The sequence below is a fragment of the Podarcis vaucheri genome, assembly GCF_965113315.1.
Source record: "Podarcis vaucheri genome assembly, chromosome: 17".
Classification (NCBI taxonomy): domain Eukaryota; kingdom Metazoa; phylum Chordata; class Lepidosauria; order Squamata; family Lacertidae; genus Podarcis; species Podarcis vaucheri.
Genome location: NC_138755.1, coordinates 27,507,371 through 27,533,582, shown reverse-complemented (window position 1 = coordinate 27,533,582; position 26,212 = coordinate 27,507,371). Strand labels below are relative to the sequence as shown.

The window sequence follows — 26,212 nt, the reverse complement described above, 5'->3', positions numbered from 1 at the left end:
GGCCTCGTCTCTGATAAACATCAGTTTTATCTTTACATTTGACACTAACTGCATCAGAAAAAGATGTTCCTTGATTCCAAATGCCAAGTGACAATAAGCTATGTATTCTGCAATGTGCAGACAGGAAGGATAGCATCTTGCTAAAGTGACTGAGGTGACTTTAAAACAGGAGACTTTTCCTTACAGGTCATCATAGGGATGCCAACCAGCCAGTATTTTAATGGTTGTACCCATTAAGCTGTATTTCCAGGTTCGATAACTTTTGGGCCTCAGATGTTGGACTCCAGTGCCCACCCCACCCCCCCTCAACATAGCCTGTGCTGCTTGGGGCTGATGTGAGTCTGTCAACATCGGGTGGGTTATAGATTCCTCACTCCTGCTGTATTTGATCAGATAAGTAGCAGGATGTCTGAAAAGTAAGTGAATTTGAGATTCTGCCTTGGCTCTTCACCTGTAACCAAACAGGTTTCTATTTCGCCTTATCCAGGACTACCAGGTTCCATCATGACTTCACTCTTGACCCACCAAGTTCTGTCCTGGTTTTAAAACTCACCCATGACCGCCAGATTGTGTCAAGGTTCTCTCCACCCTGACCTTCCTCTTGGTCCCACACAAGACCCCAGTGCTATAAAAAAAACAAAGTTGATAAGTGGCATGGCCACAGAAGCAGACTCATCATAACTGCATCAAGAATGCTATGCTTTTCTATATTTGGGAAAGCAGAATTTGGGCTTGGCCCAGAAAGAGCTACATTATATGGGACTCCTGCACCTTTAATAGCTGTGTAGAAGTGGGGATTTCAGCAGGTGTAGCTTGCATGACGAAATCCCTGGCTAAAATTGCTACACCACACTTAAAGGTGCAGGAACTCTGTCCTTTGCCTCTATGACTCAGTGGCGTAGCGTGGATTGCCAGCGCCCGGGGCCACATGGAGAAAGGGGAACAGATGGAGAACACATGCACATTCAACTGTCTAATGGCATCTGCATCACCGAGGAAATCACAGCCACAGAGATAAGAAAATAAGTCATTCTGTCATCTGGAGAGGTCACTTCCTGGTTCATATGGAGAAGCTATTTTCAGTGGAGTCCAGAGATGGAAGTGCACAGCTGGACTGAGGCAGCACCAGTTGTTAAAAATTTGCACCCCTAACAATTTTGCATCTGGGACAACCTCTCCTTTGGCCCTTCCCACACTATGCTACTGGCTACCCATGTTCTGCACCTGGAGTGCCACAACTGTGAAGATCTCTGGTGGCCACCTGTCTTAGCTCTGGTCCCCCTGTTGCCGTAGATCCAGCTTGGACAAGTGTTTCTCTTTGCACCTCAGTAATCCACATACAAAGCAGGAGTAAATGGTGATTGATTGGAGGGATGGTTGCAATGAGGCATGCGCTAAGGAAAATTTGTCAGTTATATATGGAAATAATTTGTCTATATTTTCACACACTCACAGCTTGCCTTTCTTCCCCTGTGGAACCCAAGATGGCAGGGAAGCCAAGAGGTGGCGCCTCCATGAGCAAAGAGCTCACCAAAATCTCGCAAGATCTCACTGAAATCTCATGAGATTTCACAGAACACAAGAGATCTTGTAAGACGTTGGTGAGATCTCACAAGATCTCTTTGGAAGCCACTGGCATTGCTTCACATGCCCCACAGTGTAAGTAAGGGAGGCAGTGCGGTGGCATATTCGCCTCAGGTGGCAAACAGGAAGCGCCACATGTGGTTTCCATACAATCACCTTCCAAGCACTAGCCCAGGGGTCAGCAAATTCTTTTAGCCACAGGCTGGTCCACTGTCCCTCAGACCTTGTGGCGGGCCAGAGAAGTGGCATGGGGGCAGAGCTGGAATAAGAGAAGAGGGGGGGCCAGCTGGAATTAGCTCAGAGTGTAATTTGACCTGTACAGGAAGTGCAGGAGGTGGAGTTTGTCTCTCTGCTGTTGGAGTTTGGAGAGAGCAGACGTGTTTCTCTGTAATGCTGCAAAGACAGAAATAAAGGCATGTAAATACATTTCTGTCTATCTCTTTCCCCTCCCTGGGGGGAGCAGGGAGCAAGGAAGAGTGATGTGTTCTTCTCACACTTGAGGAGGATCGCCGATTGTGACCTAGCCTGTATCTTGCCGGGAAACGCAGACAGGAGGTCAACAAGGAGATCAAGCCGGGTGCCTGGAGAGTGGCCAGTTTCTCCTGATAAGGCAGAAAGGCTCAGATTTCCTGACGGGCACGATCCGTAATGCATTTCATCTCAGTGGGCTTGAGCAGTTCTTCAAGCACTGAACAAGCGGCCTTGAAACGATTGAAGCTTACTTGCAATTATGTGCGTCCTTGGGCTCTTGGGGTCCATGCATCCAATGGCAGAGCAGGGTGCCGCTGTGCTCCGAGACGCAGCGTCTCCTGGCGGTGCAGGTGGAACCTGACAGGGAAGGGAAAGCGGACTTCCAGAGGTGGAAAGGTGAGAGGAGCCAGAGCCGGTGGTGGACGCTGCCTTGCTTCCTTGCAACGGCAGGAAGAGGCTGAGCAGCAGTGGCTCTGCCAATCAGATGCCATGCCTAGTTTACCTCAGCATGGCGAGGGGGCGTCTCTGCCAATCAAACGCCACTGAGGTAAACCAGGTGCGGCAATTGGGTGGCAGAGCTGCTGCCACTCAGCCCCTCCCTCCTGTCACCATCGCCGGGAGTCTTGGCTTCGCGACAGGTTCCGGCTTCGCGGTGCGGGGCAGATTTATGACCCAGGTGTGCCTGATCCAGCCCGCAGGCCTTAGTTTGCCGACCCCTGCACTAGCCGGTGCCAGACTCCCATGCCTTCAGAGCACACTCTACCACTAGTAGCAGCAGCAGCAGCAGCAGTGATACAATTGTGCCCAGTCCTGATACAGTATATTTAGCCCACCCGAAACACTGACTCTCATGTCTTTTGGAACAGCAAACCCTCTAGAACCTTCCGCCCAAAAGCTATTCATACATTTCATGTATTTTACTACTTCCGTTTTTATTTGTGGATAGATGCATGACTCCTTGCAAAGGGCAGCTGGCAACATTTGTGCTTTTCTATATTTCGCTGCTAAGTCTAAGTTGTTGTTCCACGTCTTCACAGATTCTGCCCTCTCTTTCTGATTGCCTCCAGACAGTATTTTGCAGGAGGGATGAAAAGACATCCAGGAAATTTTGGTTCACGCAATTAAAGTGGATTAAAGTGCTCTGTTGTATGGGATGAACAAATGAGTAATGGGAAGGTTTATAACTGCTGTGGCAAACAATTCAGGTGGAATGCTCATTGTCATTATAACCTCCCTGTAAATAAATCAGAATGAATGCTCAATAAAGACCAAACATAGCCTAACATCCACAAAAGCTTTGAGCAAGCAAATCAGAATGACTGTTCAATAAACAGGTTAGCAGGAAAAGTCCTCTTTCTCTTTCTATTATTGCTCCACACCTGCAGATCCCTTTACCAGCTGATATTTATTTAACGGCTTCTTACACAATATGCCTTAAGATTAATTTTTACAAGCGCTAGGCTGTATCATTGCCAGCTGGTCTGCTCCCATCCCCTTCATAGGGTTGGAAAGGCAGAAATCAGCAAGTGAAGCTTTTAATGGCATGGACCTAAACATTATTACTTGCTAATCATTGTAATTTAAACTGCTATTCAAGGGAGGGTTCGAAATCTAGCAACTCCATCTGGTGAAATAATTTAAAACTATTTCTAAATGCAAAAACTATTTGTGAAATCACGTGCTGTCACAGATTAAATGAGGACTAACAAAACTACTGACACCAGCAGTGAGAGAGAACATTAAAATATTCCTGAACACTTCCTTAGCAGTTAATTCTGTTGAATTTAGGGTGACCGGGGGGTGGGAGGTGGGGGGTGGGGAGGCTTCTGCACCTTTAATATTGCAGAAGAGGCAATCCCACTCCACAGACACTAGCTGAAATCCCCTCTCCTGCACAGCTATTAAAGGTGCAGGAATGCTGCCGTTTTCCACATCCGATCACCCTCATTTAAATTAATGAAAGCATTTATTCCAGCAAGTTATTGGGGTTTGTGCCTTCACTCTATGAACAGTCTGTATAACTACAGATACTTGTCAAACTATTGTCTATCAAACAACATTTCCCAAACACTGGGTGGGTGGGTGGGGAATAACACAGCATTAACATGGTGGAAGCATGCCATTTTAATAAAAGGGGACTTTTATCCTCAGTGGGGCCTGGGTCAATTGCTGGTAACATTTTGCACTGATGGGAAAATATCCACAGGGTAGTATATTTTCATATTCCTTGTCAGGAGCTATTGGCGAGCATGGAAGTAAAAAAATGCTGCTCTGCTATTACTGAAGCTCGGTTTGTGTCTTGAGATGTATTTTTATCGCAGTCGTTGCATTTGCTCAATAGGGGACAAGAAGATAACCTGTTACTTTGGTGTTAGAAATTCTCTATTTTATTTTTTAATACTTGGATCTGTTGGCACCTGTGTTTGGGAATGGAAAGCTATTCAAGGCCATCCTGCGGTTCAGTCTCCTTCAAAAGAACAACCAAAATGCCATAGTTTTTATTGCATATACATAGGGAATCATAGGTATTTCTGTACATCCAAAGTTCCCAGACAAACCCAGAATATTGCAGTCATAAGCAGTGTCCAGGTGGAAATCAGCAAAATGTCTGGGAAAATCTGGACATAGCTCAAAAATGTCAGCTACTACCCCCCCCCCCCACACACACAAGCTCAGCAACTTTTGTGTCCAGATTTTCACCTTTTGAAATATAGGAACCCTAACATAGGGGACTGGCTCACAGTCTGCTGAATATAGTGAGAAAAGCTGGAAAATATTGTCGTGTGCCTTCCCATTAAAGTGGCTACCTTTATTTATTACCATCCCTTGCTCTTGTGACTTGGTCAGCTGTTTGATTTGTCAGGATTAGCAGGTGGTAATATTTATCTCCAGGTCCGGAAAGCTTAACCTGCTACTAATTTCTGCCACTCATGGTTCTTTAAAAGGCACAGGAGCAAGTATTTGGGATCTGCTGGCAAACCTGTTTTCAGTTATTGTAAAACATCTCTACAGTATCCTAGGATTTTCATATTGCTTGGTTTGTACAGCTACGTTTCAATTGTGATTGGCTTTTAGGATTGCAGAATTTTATGGCAGAAATCACTTTGGGGCAAAAAGCAGACTACACTTTTTATAAATCAACAGCAATAATTATTTTGGTACATTTTCTTTAAATCCTTTCTTAACATAACCCTGTTTTTACAGTCCTCCACACAATGGGAGTACGAAGGCCCAAATCAACTTCTTCACTGTGCAAAACCTAGGATATATGTTTTAGAAGAAATGGTTGTCATTTCCCCCTCTAATTGCTTTGTAGGCCAGCACTACCATTAGGCAGAGTGAGGCAGCTTCCTCAGACAGCAGACTCTCCGGGCAGAACATCCAGTAGCCCTCTGTTTCCCTTGTGCCACCCAACCTAGTCTACTGCCCCCAGGGCAGGGCAGCATCTCATCCCAGTGTTGAAGCAAGATTCTGCTGCCAGTTGGATTCTAGAAGTGGAAGGGGAGGGCGCCATTTTGTTCTTTGCCTCAGGCGGCAAAATGTATTGCGATTGCCCTGCCAGCCAGAAGCTGAGGCCTAATAGTTGATGCTATTTGTGATTGTAGTGTTGAAATGTCATTGTTGCTTGCTTGATACCCAGACGTCTCCAAGTGACTTACAACACATTTGAAAACAAAATCAGAGCTACATTACAGCATTAAAAACATAAAAACACCATTCATATACATCATACCCTCCAACATTTCTCCGATGAAAATAGGGACGTCCTGTTCTATCTTCTTCATATTATTATTATTATTATCCTTAATTGTTTTATTCACAGAATATACATTCTTTACAACAAACAACTCCAAAATAGACAGACAACTCCAAAATAAAACCATATGTAACAAAACCATAAGTCTCACGTTTTCATTTACACTGATCTCCTCTCCGATACTTTTACTTGATATTTCTTGCTGCTTTCTGCTTTCCTTATAGAATCTTTATGAAAATTTAAATCTCTTAAATCTTATACCAATCTTTAACAGTTTCAATTAATCCCTTCACCTCCCTCCCCCACAGCCCAGTACTTCCCTCCACCCGGGTGCGATCTTTACCTACTATTATTTTTGTTATTGTTGTGTCTTCATTTTATTCTTTATACCCCGTCCATCTGACTGGGTTGCCCCAGCCACTCTGGGCAGCTTACAACATAGTAACATGAAACATTTTTTAAAAGCTTCCCTATGCAGGGCTGCCTTCAGACGTCTTCCAAAGGTTGTATAGTTATTTATCTCCTTGGCTCGGGGGTTGCATAACTCCATACCCTCCAACATTTCTCCGATGAAAATGGGGACTTCCTAAGGAAAAGCGGGACATCCCATCATCAGATCAGAAACTGGGACAGCTTCCGTAAATCCAGGACTGTATCTGGAAAATAGGGACACTTGAAGGGTTTGATATATGAATGTTCACATTTGAATGTTCAAATCTCATTTTCTTTCTGGTGGGAGCAGGAAGTGAACTTTTGAGTCTCAGCTTCCTTGCACAAGCATAGGAGATAGGTTTCTGGAGAAACATGACGTTTTTTGCATGTCTGTGCTCTTTATTCCACTTCCCCTCGGCCAAACAAAAAAGATTAAAGCAAGCAGGCACAACTTTTGATCGTGAAACACCAACACATGCATAGCAGTTGAGTAGATGCTTCATGAACATCCTACTTTGCTGATTTCCTTGACTGTTAAAAAAAGGATTCTCAAACACCTTGCACAAGGATGGGGAACCTGACGCTGTTGGACTCCCTGTTTTCACTCTCAATCAGCAAAGCCCATGGGGCAGGAATGATGGGAATTGTAGTCCAACAACATCTGGAGACCCATAAATTCCCCATCCCTTACCTAGCAGGACACAATATTTGTGTGGTCTATGGTCAACCATTTGGCCAGCCCAGCCACAAACTGTGCAGGCATGAAATGAACCACATATGATGTAGGAAGCAAGCAATCAAAATGAGTGGTTAAAAAGTCAAAACAACCCCCCAAAGTGCTTTTCTCATAGAAAAGCTGCTTCAAGAAAGGGGAAATTAGAACAGAGAACTGATGGCAGAGGACGCTTAACCCTTTGAAAGAGAAATTCAGGGGAAGTCACCGAGGAAGTCACACAGTGGAAAACACAGTTTCTTCACAAACAAACACCCCACATGTATCTGCTGAAAAATCAGCAAACCCACCCCCCAAAGCATTTTGCTGACACAGAAGTGGACACCCAGGATTTTTGTTACAATACGTGTCTGCTTGCAATGATGCCTTTCTTTAGCCATCAGAAAATAAAAAATAAGCATTAAATGCGTTCATAATACAATATTTCCTTTGCTAAGGAGGCCACGATTGAAAGCACAAACAGCAACGGCAATTGCATTAATTGATACGTGCACCCACGACACACAGATCTGTTTGTTTTTCCTACAGCTCCCCGTGCCTAAAGGCGCATTCCCCATCTACTCCAGTAACACACATAATGAAACCGTAGCATGGATGAGCAGTGTAGCAGCTGCCTTTGAGCTGGTTTAAATCCTTTATGCACATTGCCAGAAGGAGCACGTAATGGGACCCCAGGTATGAATGGGAGGGGGTGAGAATCCCAGGTGCCTAGGCATAGCAGGTGCAGGTGCAAATCAAGGCCAAAGTGAAAGAAAACACAGAGGCAATACATAGCAGGCTTAATGAATAAAAAGAAGGCCAGGGTAATATTAAGAAAAACAATGCCCAGGTTGCTAAGGTAACTGTCACATGTCCTCCATTGTGACATTTCCCCCTGCTGGCTCACCTGTCAGATAACCAGAGGTCTTTTATGAGAGTAAGTGCTTGATGCTTTTTTTCTCCCATTTTGTTGGCATTTTTCTCTCCCCCCCCCCAACTGCTATATTTTGAGTCTCGCACCATGGTGTACTAATAGGACAGGAGACTGAGGTGGTGCATATCTAGAAAACTCCACAAACTGTAAAGAAGGTCTTATCACCTGCTGATACTGGACTCTCCCCAAAGCTGAGCTCCTATTGAGGAGCCAGTAGAGCAGACATGGCCAAACTTGGCCCTCCAGATGTTTTGGGACTACAATTCCCATCATCCCTGACCACTGGTCCTGTTAGTTAGGGATGATGGGAGTTGTAGTCCCAAGTCTGGCCATGCCTGTGGCCTAGAGGAACAGATTAGGGTGAAGAGCAAAGGGGATAACTGAAACAAGATCCAATGATCCTAACGCACAGAACATGTGTGTGCCTGGGACTGACTTGTCACATCAGTAGGAAATTGTTTATTTGGGGAAAATAATTACATACTGCTTGATCATAATATAACCTCAAAGCGGTTTATGGAAAAGTAAATTTGTCGATTAAAAGCAGCTTAAAAATAGCCTTATAAGAAAAAACATTCAACAACTCATTAAAATCAACAATGAGCTAAAAACAAATTAGAACACATGAAACTACTAAATGTCTGGATCGGTTTGCCTAAATAAAAAAAATGTTAAGTAAGCCTCGGAAAGAGTATAGTGAAGACACCTGCCAGGTATCTTAAATAAATAAATTATTGTTTATAGAGAAAAATACAAAGCTTAATATCGTTACACTTTTTTAACTAAACTAAGACTTCTATCTAGATTACAATAAAAACCACAAAAAGGGGAGGAGATAAAGAAAAAGAAAAAAGAAAAAAGAATAGAAAACAGGTTAATAGAGAGAGAAAGAGGAATAGGAGACACCTGCCAGATATCAATAGAGTTGTAAAGTGTAGTTGGTGCCACGCTAAAAAATCAGTTTGAAATGATGTACATGGGGATTGTGTGTTCATGTCGGATCACCTATAGGGGGAACATGGGGGTTGCATTTGTTCCTGATTTGGCTGGTGGCAGCGATTTGTTCAGTCTGAAAATACTTTTGTTTTCTAGACCTTGACCAGGTGATTAAGAAGCCTCTGGACAACACTTCCTGAAGAGAGTGAATGTGACAGGGGGGAATTTGATATTCAGAGATGTAAGTAGGATTTCTTAGCAGCTCTGTACTCTGGTTCTAACACTATACATTTGGAACGGTCCTACCATAGGGCAGAGTGCGGAAATTGCCTTAGGCGGCAGGTGCCAGGGAGCAGCCACGGCAGCCTCCCTGCCATTCCCCAGTTGCTGCGTGAGAGGCGTACATATTATGCATCCCCTACACTACTCTGCTGTCCTCAGATTCAGCTGCTAGTCCAACTGGCTTTTGCCAAACTCCCTCAGACAACCAAATAACACGAGCCAAGCCTGCTATAGTTCAGAGCAGTTCTAGGGAATTCCTTCCTCCCCAGCCATGGCAGGGTTTATTTTCAATAGACAGACCTATCTTGAAGGGTTCAAGTACAGTCTTACCTCGTGTTGCGTTTGCTTCAGGTTGAGCGTTCTCAGGTTGCGTCCCACGGCGACCCGGAAGTTCCAGAAAGGGTTAGTTCTGGGTTTCGCTGCTTGTGCATGCACAGACGCTCAAAAAGATGTCACTCGCATGTGCAGAAGTGGCGAATCACGACCCGCACATGCGCAGACGCGGGTTGCGTTCTGCTCAGGTTGTGAACAGGGCTCTGGAATAGATCCCTTTCACAACCAGAGGCACCACTGTACAGTAATACCTCTGGTTACGTACCGTCCTCCTTGTGAATGCTTCGGGTAACAAGCTCCGCTAACCCGGAAGTAGGTGCACCTGGAAGCAAACTTTGCAAGCAGAAGTTGTGCAGCAGCGGCGTGGCAGCAGCGGGAGGTCCCATTAGCGAAAGCGTGCCTCAGGTTAAGAACAGTTTCATGTTAAGAATGGACCTCCGGAACGAATTAAATTTGTAACCAGAGGTACCACTAGCGGTACCTCTTTGCTTCAGGATGAGAACAGAAATTGTGCTCCAGTGGCACAACAGCAGCAGGAGGCCCCATAGGCTAAAGTGGTGCTTCAGGTTAAGAATGGTTTCAGGTTAAGAACGGACCTCCGGAATGAATTAAGTACTTAACCCAAGGTACCACTGTACTGGGAGCCAATGCAGGTCTCTCAAGACCGGTGTTATATGGTGTCGCCGGTCACTCCCAGTCACCAGTCTAGCTGCCGCATTCTGGATGAATTGCAGTTTCCGAGTCAACTTCAAAGGTAGCCCCACATACAGCGTGTTGCAGAGGTCCACTCTGGTGAGACAGTCTGCAGGCAGGAATGGTCTCAGTCTGTGCACTGGATGGAGCTGGTGGTCCAACATCTTATGAAGGGCCACCGGTTCCCCATCCTAGAGGGCTAAGGTAGACTAAGCTCAGTAAAATAAGGTGGCGCCACAAGCCCTGTTCCTCAGCTTTCCCCCACTCTGTTCAAGGTTGGGAAGACTGCGGGCCCTCCTTTCAAGTAGGGACACCAATGCTGCTCCAGCGGAAGAGGAAAGTGTAAGTGCTCCCGAGAGAGATCCTGATGTTTCCTTGGAGACCCTTCCCAAGGGCAGGCCATGCACAGCCTACCACAGGATGCAAGCTGTGGGCCCTGAATCCAAGGATCAGAAGAAAGGGCCTTCCAAATCCTGGAGGTTTCGCCTTTGCAGAGCACACAGGGATGTTTCGGTAGGGGATGGGGGAAACAGAAGGCTGCTCTGGGACTGCTGTGGGAACTGCAAGACCAGCCCCCTAAGCCTTAAACCACTACAGGAGAAGCAAGACCCAGTAATGGAGAAGAAGCAACCCAATGTTGATCGGCTCGATGTCCGTGCCCTGACAACCCACAGCTCCCTAGTACTTGTGAGCACCACCCCAGAGAGCACAAGTACAATTGGGGGTACTAAAGGTAAGGAGGTTCCTGGGGGGGATAAAGTGGGTTGTTCAGACAAAAGCCAAGAATCTGGTGAATTGGGTCAGTCACAAAGACTGAGGCAGAGGGGTGGGGCCTGGTTGCAAGGGGTTTTTCCATTGCAATGATGGCACCAAATGGCTCTGTTCCCAATGGGCAGGGAGAAATTAAATATCTATTCTTCTTCTTCTTCTTCTTCTTCTTCTTCTTCTTCTTCTTCTTCTTCATTTATTACAAGAATTTCATTTATTTAAAAAGTGGTAAAAAGAAAAGAAAAACATGAATGAAAATAAAAAATAGCAACAATTTGTTGCTGACAAAGAACAGCTGGATATATAAAGGGCCTCATAAAACCTAAATCCGGCCATGGCTGCACCCCTTTTTGATGAAGTATGGAAATACTGGTTTTCCAGTGCTGTTTTGACATGAGTGCTGTGGGTGCCAACCTAAAATGACTGCCCTGGGCAGCAAAAAAAGAGAGAGGTTCTGGTACTCTAGGAGTACCCACTAAAAAGGCCCACTAATCTGCCTCTACCATATCTTTTGCTGTAGTTTCATCATCCAGTACCTTGGAATCTACGATCCAGTCGATGCCCTCGATCTATTCAGAGATGGGGAACTTATCAGATCTTGACATCATCGTTAATATGATGGAAACACATAAGTGTGAAGAACAGGTACAAACTTCCCCTTCCTTCCTTCCTTCCTTCCTGCCTGCCTGCCTGCCTACTTTTGAAGCAAAACTTGTTTTTGCAGGATCCTGAGTACATGGTCACTCCCACACCATGCACTGAATGATGATGATGATGATGATGATCATTTTATTATGTATATCCCACCTGCCTGGCTAGCTTTCCCCAGCCACTCTGGGCAGCTTACAGAACACACACAAAATTGTAAAATGTACACAACTGTCATAGACAGGTAACTGCAATTATTGATCTCAGTTTTATATATATATATAAAAATACAGAGTTCGTCCACACTTCTGCATGTGGTGTGCCTATAAAGCACAAGTCCTGGCAGTTTCCCACTTGACCCACACTTTCTCATCATGGGTCCAGGGAGTTTTCTCCTTGTCCTGCTCCTTTCCAAGGGAAAACCTGCTCTTCAGTGATATATCAGAAAAAATAGCAATCTGGGGAAAACCCAAATTCCTGTTAGCTCCGTTTGAGCACTAAAGAGCAGTACTCTTAAACCACTTTAACAATTGTGGCTTTCTCCCAAAGAATCCTGGGAATTTCTTAAGGGTGACAACTTCATGGAGTTAATAAAAACTTACCAGTAAGAAAGACCACCAGGATAAAATACTGTTTTCATTTCCCATCAACCCATCCCTTGCATCAGAAATATCCCAGAACCCTTAAGAAACTGTGAAAGTGGTGAAGCATGAAACCTAAGACAGATATTGGGAAGCTTTGGTCCCCCCAAATGTTGCTGAACTATATTTCCTGGCCATTGACTATGCTTGCTGGGACTGGTGGAAGTTGAAGTTGAGTCTTCAGGGCTGCATAAAATGTAGCTAAGCAAAAAATTGAAACAAGGATACGCTGTCCAGACATATTGCTACTCTCTCTGATAGTGACTCCAGGAGCTCAGTGCCAACAAAACTGCAGCTGAAATGGAGCCGCTAAAAAAAGGAAGGGGATGTCTACACATTCTCAGGGGGACTCTGAGAATTTCAGGTTATGCCCAGTAACCCAGGAATGCTGAGAGCTTGGCAAGGTGGGGAGGGCAGTAACTCAAGGTGGAGACAGAACAGCTTGCTGGAGAAGGCATGGCTAGCTCCATTAGGAAGAGCACTCCCATTAGGAGGTGAGAGTACAGTGCAATATTTTATTGCAGGCTCTCCTTCTCATTATATATTGTGGAAATGCAATGTATCAAAGGACAGGGTTTATAGTGAGGCGGTAGGAGAACTTGGGGGGGGGTGTTAGGGGATCGCATCTGGCAACCAAAGCACCCCTTTGGTTTCAGGTAGTACATGGGTAGACAAGTCTAAAAAGCCCATGGCAAACATTTTCACAGCCCTCTAGCATAGAGCTTTCCAAGTTGTGTGTCGCAACATGTTGGTTTGTCGGCTGCAGTGGGCAGGTGTGTTGTGCGAACGTTCCCCACACTCCTCATGGGGCTGGAAAGGGGTTAGTTTAAGCTCTGGTTTGCTAGTGAAACTGAATTACTGTGTCATAAAGTGATGCATGTCTAAAAGGTGTGCCGCCAACATGAAAATTTTGGAAAGCTCTGCTCTACCAACTCTGGGGTTGCGGCACTCATCTCGCTTTACTGGCCGAGGGAGCCGGCGTACAGCTTCCGGGTCATGTGGTCAGCATGCCGAAGCTGCTTCTGGTGAACCAGAGCAGCACACAGAAATGCCGTTTACCTTCCTGCTGGAGCAATACCTATTTATCTACTTGCACTTTGACGTGCTTTTGAACTGCTAGGTTGGCAGGAGCAGGGACTGAGCAATGGGAGCTCACCCCATCACGGGGATTCAAACCGCCGACCTTCTGATCGGCAAGTCCTAGGCTCTGTGGTTTAACCCACAGCGCCACCCTCGTCCCTCATTTATACTGGATTCTGACCAAGCTAAGCCTTCTGGTGTATATTTTGCTCTAGGAAGCTTAGTTTGGTCAGAATTGAGTAACAGCAACTCAGCTGTTGGGTGGTCAGGTGGCAGCTGTTGCTTACCATGCCAGCATCTCCTGGTTCAGGTTGTGATTGCCATAGTTTACATAGCCAAAACAGCAGCATCCACACAGAAGTTAGCTCCAACATTTACCAAAGTACAAAAAAAGTTTTACAAAAAAACAACAACACCACACACCGTAACACAGGCTTCCTCAAACTCGACCCTCCAGATGTTTTTGACCTACAAATCCCATCCCTAGCTGGCAGGACCAGGGATGATGGGAATTGTAGTCTCAAAACATCTGGAGGGCCGAGTTTGAGGGAGCCTGCCCTAAGGGGTTCCCCCTACTCAAAAAACAGCCCAATAAGGACACAGCATGCTCAGTGGCCATGGAATGATGACTGAGATTTGTGGTGGAGGAAATGGAAAATGGGAGAAGGGGAATGGAATGGAGTGGAGTGGTGGGAATGCTGGACAGTGTCGCTCTGCGCTACAAGACTTTGTTGCCGTTCCCACATAGGAGTAGGGGCAGCTTGAATGAATAATATTTTCCAGAGTATCCTGGACAACAATGAGGAGAAAATTAGCTTCCTCCATGCCATTTCTGCTAGTTGTGTGGCTGCGCAGAAAAGTGGCAAGGACACCTTGGATCTCCCGTACACGAAGAATGAATTGGGGGAAGCACTTCTGGTAAGTGAGATATCTGGCACCAGGAATCCTGTGGGGCAGATGGGCAGCTAAAGCATTGGGGGGGGTGGACTCAATGTTGAGGAGTACAGAAGAACCCAGGGGAAGGGAGGAGATGTGGCTGTGGCAGAAAGGAGAGAAGTGTGCAGCCATATTAGAAAAGGATGGCCAAATCTATTGTAAATAATAATAATAACAATAATGATATCCTGAGGGTGTAATGTTGGCTTGGAGGTTTGGGGAAGACGACTAGATGGGGGAAAGTCACAAATACAGCTGAGCTGTGATGTAGCATGAGGAGACCACAGAGGCAGTTGCCCCGGGCGCAAGATTGTTAGGGGGTGCAAAATTTCAATACCTGGTGCTGCTTCGATGCAGCTGTTTACTTCCATCACTGGACTCCATTGAAAATGGTTTCTCCATGCAAACCAGGAAGTGACCTCTCCAGACAATGGAACAACTCTTATTTTCTTATCTCTGTGACTGCGATCTCCTGGGTGATGCAGATGCCATTAGGCAGTTGAATGCGCATGCGTATTCCATTTGTTTCCCTCCCACCCTACTCCTCATGGCCCCGGGCGCTGGCAACCCCTGCTACACCACTGCAGCTGAGTAATAGAACCTGGGAGGAAACTGTTACACAGCAATGACTCTTCCCTTTCGTCCTACACTCCCAGATGGTGATGGAGACGCTCCCTGTTCACTCTGTGCCATCGTTCCTCCTGTGCTGCTCAATGCTCACGGTCTACAACCTCAGGTACCAAGTCAGCCTATGACAATGACTTCCAGACTGGCTCTAGCACTGGTATTTCTCAACTGCATCATTGGGGAAGGGGGATTTTCCCCCCAGTTGCATTTCTCACCTCCCACATCATTGCTGGAATAAACCCAGAAATCCTTGGCTCCCCCTCAAATTACATTTCACGCAAAGTTCTATGATTCCCTCCTGTTTGTTTTAAAAAGCAAACGGGTTTCTGGTTGTTAAGGGTGCTGTGAATTGTAGCTCTGTGAAGAGTAAACTACTGTTTGGGGAAACCCATGTGTTTCAAATGTGCATTAAATGTATGGTACTGATGTGGCTACATGCTTCTCTTCATTGCTTCCTCTTTCAGGCCGTGTCCCTTGTGACTTCTTTTGGTTTGTACCATCACTGTTATACTGACGATATTCAGTTCAGTTTTTCCCATGCCTTTTCTTGCTTTTTTATGGTTATGCTGCAGTCTCCTCTTGGATGATAATCTTTAAACTACAAATGTGCACTAGAATAATTTTTTTTTCTTATACCCAAGCCCTTTGTTTTGTCTGCTCCTCCTCTTTCTTCTGAGGGCGCTACTCTAAATTCTTCTTTGTAATTCCAAAGTTTTCTCCTATAGCTCATATTCCCAATCTAGACAAATCCTGTTGATTTAGAATGCTGCTTAGGGATGTCCTGAGCATTTGGTTTTTTGTGCCTGCAACATGGGTGCCTCATTTAGAATGCTTGAAGGCAGGGCTGTGCTTATCCGGGTTCTGCAAACCTCCTCCTTCCCCAGCCCATGACACCACAGCAACTTATCTCAGGGCAGGAGACAGACAGAGAAAACTTCAGGCACTTCCAATCCACAGGATCCTCAGCCAGGAAAGTGATGCTCAGCATATAGTTCTCATTAAGGAGAAAACCCCACGTGCCTTTTTCTTGGACATAGCTCAGTTGGTTAGAGCGCTGTGCTGATAATGCCAAGGTTGCAGGTTCGATCCCTGTATGGGATAGCTGCATATTCCTGCATTCAAGGGCTAGACCAAGGGTTGTCAACCTGGTCCCTACTGCCCACTAGTGGGTGTTTCAGGATTCTAGGTGGGCGGCAGGGGGTTCTACGGCACAAGCTGAATCCTCCATCCATCGAGCACTGATGGGCGGTAAGGAAATTTTACCATCAAGAAAGATGCATTAGTGGGCAGTAGGTATAAAAAGGTTGACTGCCCCTGGACTAGATGATCCTCAGGGTCCCTTCCACTTCTACAGTTCCCTGATTCTTTGATTCTCAGTGGGATTTGCAGACAGAGCATCATGATCTCTGGTGAGAGGGCTGAAACTTGCCATTTCCAGGCATGTGCAGCATCTACATGACATTGTTCGCTTACTTAGGAGAACATGGAGGAAAAGACTCCATGGAGGAAAGAGGTGGCCCCCCCCCACTTTTAAAGGGAGAACAGAATTTGCGTTTTTCTCTATTTCACAGCCCCTCCTCCCAACCAGCATAATAACCAGTTGCTTTTCCTTTGGTCCTGCCAGCAAAATGAAGCCCCCATTTGATCCTGAGCAATTGTCTGGTATCTTGCGGCTGGCTCTCCATGGCATTTTTAACATGGATACAGATTTGGAAAATCCTCACAGCCAGGTAAATTCAGGATTTCTTATAAATACTGGGGAAAGAGAATATTCTTTTTCTGGCTCCCTTTAGTTTTGTTCATATTGCTGAGAGACAATCCATCCTCAGGGCTACAGTAGGCAGATGTAAGTATCAGAAAAATAAGGATGGGGAGTTGTTTGGCTACATCACACATTCCATCTTGTTATCCTGAATCTGCTTCCCAAAGAAGGGTCTTGAACAGGCTGAGCTACACGGTTTTCTGTAGCCTATCTGCATATATTTTTCAGCTTGAACTGCTGCAGACTTCTCTTTTTTGCGTCTCATGACATTTGAGCCCACTGCATCCAGGTCATGGGTAGGCAACTAAGGCCAGGGGGCAGGATCCGGCCCAATCACCTACTAAATCTGGCCTGCGGACGATCCGGGAATCAGTGTGTTTTTACATGAGTAGAATGTGTGCTTTTATTTAAAATGTGTCTCTGGGTTATTTGTGGGGCACAGGAATTCGTTCACACACCCCCAAAAAATTTAGTCTGGCCCTCCACGTGACTGTGTGAGCTCGAATCCTCGTGACTGGGTGAGCTCCCGTTCTTTGGTCCCTGCAGTTCAAACCTAGCAGTAGATAAATAGGTATCGCTCCAGTGGGAAGGTAAACGGCGTTACTGGAGCTCACCCAGTCACGAGGCCTCCTGCTGAAAAGGTTTGCTGACCCTTGATCTGGCTTATACCTCCACTGCTGAAGACAATGGCCTCTGAGTACCAGTTTCTGGGAGGAACAATGCTACACTCAGGTCCTTCTTGTGGGCTTCCCATAGGCATCTGGTTGGGAAGAGGGTGCCAGGCTAGGTGGACCTTTGGTCAGTTCCATCAGAACGCATCTTATGTTCTTACCTGCCAACTGAGGACAACCTTTTAAGTATCTGATGAAGTGGAACTCTGGTCCCCAAAGCCACAGGACTCTGTTGTTTCCCCTGCAACAGACTTAACATGGGTACTCCTCAGGAAGTGGCAGTCTGATTGTCATCTTATTTGTTAGAGGGCAAAGGAATTCAGCCAGGTGTGACTAACCTATGGTCCTCCAGATCATCTTGTTGGACTACAACTCCCATCGTTCCTCGCCATTGTTCATGCAGGCTGGGAATGATGGGAGTTGAAGTTCAGCAACATCTGGAGGGACACAGGTTGCCCACTCCTGCTCTACACAAGCCCAGGGTTTTCCAAACCTGAGTCTCCAGCTGTTTTTTTGGACTACAGTTCCCATCGTCCCTGACAACTGGTCCTGCTAGCTAGGGATGATGGGGGCTGTAGTCCAAAAACAGCTGAAAACCCAAGTTTGCGAAACCCTGCACTAGCCTTTTGCTCTCTTTCCCTTCAGGCTCTCTACCAATCGTCTGCAGACACAATGGAGGTCATGCTAAAGGGCTTACTGTCTGAGGTTCCAACTACAAGCCACCTGATGTTTATTTTGAAGGTGAGTGGGTTAAATGGAAAGAGAGTGGCACTTTATATTGCCATTTATATGATGGAGAGTCTGGCAGGGAAAGCATTTATGAATATTTGCTTAATGTATTTATAGCCAGCTGTTCATTGTTCACATAAATCCCAGAGAGAGAGAGAGAGAGAGAGAGAGAGAGAGAGAGAGAGAGAGAGAGAGAACAAGAACACAATAAACAATGTTTCATGTAAATACATCTCATGGGAATATAGTTTTCATCGTAGTAGGCATTCTTTGAGTCAGCAGCATCACCCGCCAGGCAACAGTATAGAAACATGGCTTAAGTCACAGTGGTGTCCAAACTTTTTTCAAAGAGGGCCAGATTTGATGAAGTGAAGGGCTGTGAGGTCCGACCAAAGGGCCAACCAAAGTTGTTAAGCTTTTTTAGGGTTTTTTAGGATTTTACCCCAGGAAATGAACTGCCACAGGGGCTGACCGGATTAGCCCCCGAAATGGACTTTGGACATGCCTGGCTTAAGGGATGCAACAGACCAGCATCAGCTTGACGAATGCAGAGTCCATTTGGATTTTTTCATGATAAAATGACAGGACAGAGGGGAAGAAGAGATGTTTGTGGGGCCACAGTTGTCAATGTGTGGTGTGTAAGTCTCAGTTCAGGTGCTGCAGTCATTCTGAGCTTCTGCTTCCTTCCTCAGCACATCAACTTCTGGATTCATTCCAACGATCCCCAAGAGAGATATAGGTCTGTCCTCTGCAGCACCACTGTGTTGCGACATGCTCTTCTGCTGCCAGATTTCAACGTGAGTACCCCCAAAACCTGGCTCAATATGGCAGCCCCAAGTTTGATGTTTTATTATGCTTTTATATTTGTTGGAAGTCATCCACAGTGGCTGGGGCAACCCAGTCAGATGAGCGGGGTACAAATAATAAAATGATTATTATATTATTATAAGTACTAGGCGAAGCAGGTCCAACCTGTCATTTCCCCTTCTCCATGTTCATGGGAATGTGTCCACAGAAAGCATTCCTGCTAAGGACCTGTCTTCCTCACAGGCTAGGGTAATAATAATAATAATAATAATAATATTTATACCCCACCATCTGGCTGGGCTTCCCCAGCCACTCTGGGCGGCTTCCAACAAAATATTAAAATAAGGCAATGCATCAAAAATTAAAAGCTTCCCTAAACAGGGCTGCCTTCATATGTCTTCCAAAAGTCTGAAGAAGTGTGCATGCACACGAAAGCTCATACCAAGAACTAACTTAGTTGGTCTTTAAGGTGCTACTGGAAGGAATTTTTTTATTTTATTCTAAAAGTCTGGTAGTTCTCTTTGACATCTGGTGGGAGGGTGTTCCACAGGGTGGGTGCCACTACCGAGAAGGCCCTCTGCCTGGTTCCCTGTAACTTGGCTTCTCGCAGCAAGGGAACCACCAGAAGGCCCTCGGCGCTGGACCCCAGTGTCCGGGTAGAATGATGGGGGTGGAGACGCTCTTTCAGATATACTGGACTGAGGATGTGAAGAGTAGAGATCAGTTGAAACAAAGGGAGAAGCAGACCACAAAATATGGGTGGAGATCTCTGTTGTCTTCTGTCCCTGCAGAAGTCCAGTGAGCTTCCTGCCTTGGGACACCACGTGGCACAGTTTGGAATCTGTATCACAGATACGATGGAAGATGTGAGCCGCCAGGCCAGGTTGACTATCAGCTGCCTTTATGAGCTGCTGCTCGATCAGATGGGTAAGTTGGTTTGAAAACATGAGACCAGCAGCCCCTTGTTGGGAGGCCATGTATTGCTTCCAACAACTGATAATACAGTGTCATGAAAATCCATATACAGTGTCTCATCCCTTTAGAACATTTTCCATTAAGGATGTATCTCCTCAAGATGTTTCAAAGCGAGTTGGAGGTGCATCTGAACCATGGGCATTTTTATATCATAATTTTGTTATAAATCATAAGTGTTGTGTGTGTTGCAATTTTATTTTGTGAACTGCCTTGAGATCGACAGGTGAAGGGTGGTGTGCAAATTTTACACACACACTGACCTAGTCAAGGCTACTCAAATTATTTTGACACTAGAGGTTGAAAATCCCACAACTCTGTCTTCCTAGGAGTTAAAAGCACAAGTTGTGGTAAATTAAATACCTAGCAGTTTCATGACACCCACTACCAGTTGCCTTGGTGACCCCCTCACTCTTCTTAATAGTAGGACCTCTTTCTGACCCTAAGCCTCCCCCCCCCACTTTACCTATCCTACCTTCACCTACCTGTGCTTAAGGTAGGGCAATTCATGCTTATCACATCTTATAAACTCTTTCCAGGCTTATTGTTTCAGCACTGTAAAGGTAAAGGTACCCCTCACTGCTAGGTCCAGTCGCGGACGACTCTGGGGTTGCGGCGCTCATCTCAATTTATAGGCTGAGGGAGCCGGCGTTTGTCCACAGACAGCTTCCGGGTCATGTGGCCAGCATAACTAAGCCGCTTCTGGCGAAACCAGAGCAGCACACAGAAACGCCGTTTACCTTCCAGCCAGAGCGGTACCTATTTATCTACTTGCACTTGACGTGCTTTTGAACTGCTAGGTTGGCAGGAGCAGGGACCGAGTAATGGGAGCTCACCCCGTCGCGGGGATGCAAACCTCCGACCTTCTGATCGGCAAGTCCTAGGCTCTGTGGTTTAGACCACAGCACTACCCGTTTCCCATTCAGCACTGTAGCATTGAGCTAATCTCCTCACGCATGCTGAAAGGTGTCATTGTTCTCGTTTCTCTTAACTTGTTCTAGTTTCCCTTAACTTGTATAGATCCCAGAGGGCAAAGTATCCCACAGGGATTAGGACTTAACTGAGAAACGATCTCCCTTCTTTTCACATATTAATTCTTCCACAAGAAAGCTGATACCTGCAAAAAAAAACCACACAAAAAACTCCAAAAACCTGGCAGCCTGCTCACTGTTGTGTTTCATGCTGTCCTCATCTTCTCCCATAGGCCACATTCCATATATAAACATAAGCATAGCAATTAAGGCCACAAAGTATTTGACATACCTTCTCCTAACCCAGATGCAAATCTTTATTTCTCAAGTCTTGCTTCGGACCACTGCAGGAACAAATGGGATTGGACAAATCCCCTTGTGGGGAAATCTTAGGATACCTCACAAATCCTTGCACAGATAGCAGTTATCTTCCGAAGGGGACAGAAAGATCCCAGGTCGTAATGTCAAAAAGACCCATTACATAGACAGAAACAGAGGTACTTCTGCTGTCTCCCTGTCAGGGCTGAGCGTGAGTGAGGCTGAAGAACTGTGGTGCCACAGTTATGAAGACCAGAAAATGCTGGCTTACGTGGATTCCTGCAGGGTGGGTGAGGTAAGAATATACCTCTGAGGCAGCATTAAATATGGACAAGTTCACACCCAATGGAAATGCCTCATGCTTTCCCAGAATTAGGCTGGTGTAGAAGAAGCACATCCATACTTTTACTTTCCCCTGGGGAAAACCCGCTCTTTGGAGCTGAATTGGAACAAACATCAATCAAGTTTTCGGTGATTGATATTTGCCCTGATTCATCGCTAAAGAGTGGGTTTTCCCTGGGAAAGCTACAGGGCAATGGGAAACCACTTGGACCCATTCTAAGAAAGCATAGGACAAGCAGAAGACCACTCAGACCGATGTTTTCTATGCTCAGGAAAAGCCAAAGTGTGGAAAACTCTCAGTATTATTGGTGGTGCTGGTAACAGAGCCCTCTGACCACAGCACCATTCCTTTCAAGAACGATCTTGGTGGCCCTATGCCATAGTTTCCCAAACTTGGGTACCCGCCATTTTGGACTATAATTCCCACCACCCCTCATTAGCAGGAATGATGGGAACTGTAGTCAATAATAATAATAATAATAATAATAATAATAATAATAATAATAATAATTTTTTTATTAAAAACAGGTGGAGGTTCAAGTTTGGGAAACCCTGACCCCTGTCTACCACTTTGGCAGCAAAATGGGGCCACCATGGACAAGACGATGGTTTACGCACACTTGAGGGACTCTCTAGATATGTAGAAATGTATCTGTTTACAACCTGAGGGGGAGAGAGGAAGACTTCATTTTGACTGGGCATGCTTAGTAGCACCCAGGGCCCACCAGGTTTTGTGGGTTCTGGTTGTGGGGAGGGAAGAAAGGGAAAGAAAGTTAGCCTGCCTGAAATAGAAACATGGCACCTAATCCCTTCCCCACACTTTAGAAACCGACCCCACCCTTACAAGCCTGAGCAATAATATACTCAGATTTGAAAGTAGCAGCCATCCTTAAGCCAAAGCTCTTCAGACTTATTTGGAAGAATGGGGTAAGTTCTCCCGAGGATGGGGGTTGGGAAAGAAAGAAGTATGTCTTTTTCTTCCTTTCTTCTCATGATACTCTTCCCTGCTCAAGCCCAACCAGTGCTACACAGCTCCTAATTCCAGTTGGGTGGAGCCCTTCACAGGACTCCTGTGAGGGACACCAGATCCCTCCAGAGAGCCTTTCCATTCATGATTATTTGTGCTCATGAAGCTATTGGGGTGGTCACACATACCCGCTTGAAGGACTGTTTGCAACTGCAAAAGTTTTGGGGGTGTCACACTGCTCATTTCCAGTCAGTGCACACCCCACAATGTCTTGCTGAAATTCCATAGCTTTCTATACCACAACTGTCCTGGTTTCTTGTTGTCCTGCTTTTGTTGCTTGACAGCAATCATGTGGTGGTACTGAGGAAGCATCGCAGAGCAAGCTATAGCAGAATAAACCCACCTCCCTTGTCAAGAATAATATGTCGCAGAATACAACCACAATGACACCCATTTGGAGGGGCCTTAGGAAAAGAAGACACTGTAACTTTTGTTATAGATCTCCACATGTTCCATTCAAATGCACACACACACACACACACACACACATATACATAGACATATATACACATATATATACATGTACTTCTGCCACGCTATCTTTAAAATGTGGACACTTTTGATTTTAGCTGTTCAGAAACATCTTCACAGAAGATCAGAAGAGAACCTTTCTGGAGACATCTTTGCGGGCCATTTATAATCCTGAGCTAAGGATAAGAGAGGCTGGGATCCTCCTAGTGTTTTCCCACCTGGGGAAGGCCAATGAGATAATGGCGGATAAGGTGAGCTACCAAGATAGGCTTCAAAACATCAGAAACTGCTTTACCACCAAAACATCAGTTGGGCCCTGGGTATCCGCAGTCGTGGGCGCAAGATGGTGCCACTGGTGGCTGGACTGTAGCCTGCTAGGGTGTATGAGGTGTTGGGGAAGGGGCAGTACCTCTGGTGGGTGACACGCCTTCTTCTGGGGTACAATGTCCACTTTTGGTCCCCACCCTGCACTCAGCTCTTACCTGTGGCTCCTAGAATGCGACAGTGGCCACATCTCGGAAACCAGATTTGAGTGGCTGGCTAAACCAGGTGAGGATATCCAAAAGTTCTCAAATCATCAGTGAGTTAGGGACTTCCCCTGCATGTGAACACATTCTCTGGCAGATTGAGTAGATGAGACCAATAGTTGATCCAGCGGTCAAGAAAGTGGTTTCTGCATGTGCTGTAGAGGGAAGTGAGGAACACGTGAGTCTCGTCCACCGGGGGGGGGGAGGGGGGCAACTAGGACAGGCTTCCCCAACCTCGGCCCTCCAGGTGTTTTGAGACCACAATTCCCAGCATCCCTGACCACTGTTCCTGCTAGCTAGGGATCATAGGAGTTGTAGGCCAAAAACATCTGGGGGGCTGAGGTTGAGGAAGACTGATCTAGGAGAAGGGAAAACTCTGGTCTTCTGCTGCCTTGCAGGATATCTTTGGGAAAAGAAAAGATTAAGGAGTAAACCCTACACAAATCCAGAATGGAGTCCCTAAGATGGTTAGATGGCACCTTGTACATCTCCTTCCAGCAACTCCTCCAGCCCATGTTTTGCTCTGCTTTCCTTTGGACCACATCAGCAAGCATGAGGTCTTAGCATCCGGCCCAGGCTTGCACCCTGAGAAGGTCATTTCAGTGCTGCTAGCTCAACTGTTTGACTTCACCCCCAAAGGCGCACTCCTGCAGACCCATCTGTTGCCCCACCCACTATTGGCCCCTGGAAGGTTGTCTCTGAGGCAATGTGGCCCTCAGGCTGAAAAAGATTCCCCACTCAAAGCAGGAGAAAAGAGATCTCACGTCAGAGCAGAGAAACCTGCACCCTTTTCTGCCCAAAGGTAGCCTGATGCTTGCTGTTGTTTCATCTTTCCAGGCAGAAGACATAGCGGAGAAGATATACCAGCAGATCTACAAGCTTCAGATACTCAGAGAGGTGCCAGAAGCATTGCAAGGCTTCTTTTCAAATAGAGGTAATGCTGTCAGACTCAAGAGACAAGGCCAGAACATATACTTAGCTTGGAAGGTTCCAGGTTCAGCACTCCAACCCCCCAATATTTCCACTTAAAACAGAGTTTGATAGTAGATAATGGGAACGGCCTCTCTCTGCCCAAGAGCTTGGAGGCCTGGTGGCCTTCAAAGTAGATTACACTGTGCTACCTAAGCAAATATTATTGCCTGGTAAACAGCAGTTTCCAGTCCATAATTGGGAAATGGGAAAGGACAATGTCAAACTAAGAGAATAACATGATTGTTTACTCGTGCGGTTGGGATTTAAGGTCTGCTTGGACTTCAGTGAGCTGTGCTTATGCAGCAAGGATTCAACAAGACACCCAGAATTAAACAGGGGAGGCAAAAGGTTGACATTTACAAATAGGGATTTTTTTCTTATGAAGCTTCATTGCATTTGAGAGCCTAACTACATGTGAAACTGAATGAGCTGCTAGCAGTCACATCAGCATTGCTGTTTTCTCTTAATCAACCAGGGTGGAGGGCTTACTGCAAATTTATTGTGCTGTTTTTGCAATATAGTAGGCTGTCTAAATTGTGTATTGCTTTGTAATGATCTGTTGGGTCTCTGGACCGTAATAAAGATGGAATTGAATAGAATATAGAAATGACACGAGAAAACTTGATCTGCTTATTTGTATCACTTATTATTCCCATAATCCTTGTTTGTGGCTGGGGAAACCCTGCCAGATGGGGGGATATAAATAATAAAATTATTATTATTATTATTATTATTATTATTATTATTATTATTATTCCCAATAAAAGTTATTCCCCCCCCCCACAAAAGCAAGTGTGGGTGCAATTTTCATCAGGACTGCAGTGTATAGGGGAGGAGATGTTTAACCCTTTCCCCCCCCAACTGCAAAATTTACACATATATACAGACTGGGGGCTCCCAACATGTGTGTACTTACACACACACACACACACACACACACAGCAATAGGAAAAGAGTTTCCACTGATCCCCGTGTTACAAAATGCACCTTTTAATATACTGTAAGTGCCCCTAGAACTACATCAAAATTTCAGTACAATGGGAGGGAATCTTCTTTCTAATAAAAGACCTGCAGCAGGGATGGGAAAAATGTCACCCTCCCAATGTTATCTGCCTACAATTCCCATCATCCTTGATGCCTGGGTTACATAGATAGATAGATAAAGTTTATTCGCATTAGCCAACAACCATAGCAACATAAAACAAACAGCATATACAATTTAAAAGACAACAATGGGTAAAAAGGGCAATCAAATGACCAAGATTACTGTTCAGATAGTGGCCCTTAATCTCATTGCACCCTCGATAAACCTAGCAACCTTTGCTGTTGTCTGATCATTTTGATCTGATAAAAGAAAGGACAATGTGGGCGGCCTGGGATGGTAAGTAAGAGTGGGGTGATGATCTCATTCCTCAGATCTTTATAAAGGGGACAGGACAGGAGAACATGAGCCACTGTTTCCAGATTGCCATCTCCACAGGGGCAGAGTCGCTTCTCAGTTGGAATCTTTTGGTACCTGCCCTCAAGCCTGGGTTTGATAGGCGTTGTGGTCAGACAAGAGCTGGTGAGCTGTAGGTCCCTCTGAGCCTGAACTTGCAGCCTCCCCTAAACAATGCCTTCATGCTTATCATCTTTAGTTAAATCCTAGCTTGAATAATTAAGTCTCCCTGTTCTACTTGTTTTTCTGTACAGGTGAAATGATGCCATAATATTCCTTCGGGTGGGAAGGAGAGGACAGCAGCAGATCAGACTTCTCCTCTGTGTGTTTTCATTCGGCCTCTTCAGCAGAGCTTGTCTCTTCTTCAACCC

General features: G+C 45.6%; 1 protein-coding gene and 1 long non-coding RNA gene across 6 annotated transcripts in view; one reads left to right on the top strand and one right to left on the bottom strand.

Annotated features, from left to right (window-relative positions):
- Positions 1-26,212, bottom strand: part of LOC309522205 — a 218,734-nt gene that overhangs the window by 48,565 nt on the left and 143,957 nt on the right. The gene's annotated exons all lie outside the window — the stretch shown is intronic.
- Positions 7,866-25,002, top strand: LOC309521857 (maestro heat-like repeat-containing protein family member 7). Of its 5 annotated transcripts, none has more exons than XM_082204941.1 (13): positions 7,866-7,893; positions 8,983-9,067; positions 10,410-10,867; positions 11,423-11,547; positions 14,055-14,189; positions 14,864-14,943; positions 16,459-16,564; positions 17,913-18,008; positions 18,689-18,793; positions 19,595-19,730; positions 21,268-21,359; positions 23,003-23,155; positions 24,269-25,002. In XM_082204941.1, coding segments are annotated over exons 2-13 (1,680 nt in total). In that variant the 5' UTR covers positions 7,866-7,893; positions 8,983-9,065; the 3' UTR covers positions 24,461-25,002. The 5 variants fall into 5 exon arrangements, 4 of the variants coding, with proteins under 4 accessions (XP_082061067.1, XP_082061069.1, XP_082061068.1 ...); XM_082204943.1 differs by lacking the exon at positions 7,866-7,893 and adding an exon at positions 8,018-8,036; XM_082204942.1 differs by lacking the exon at positions 7,866-7,893 and adding an exon at positions 8,308-8,603.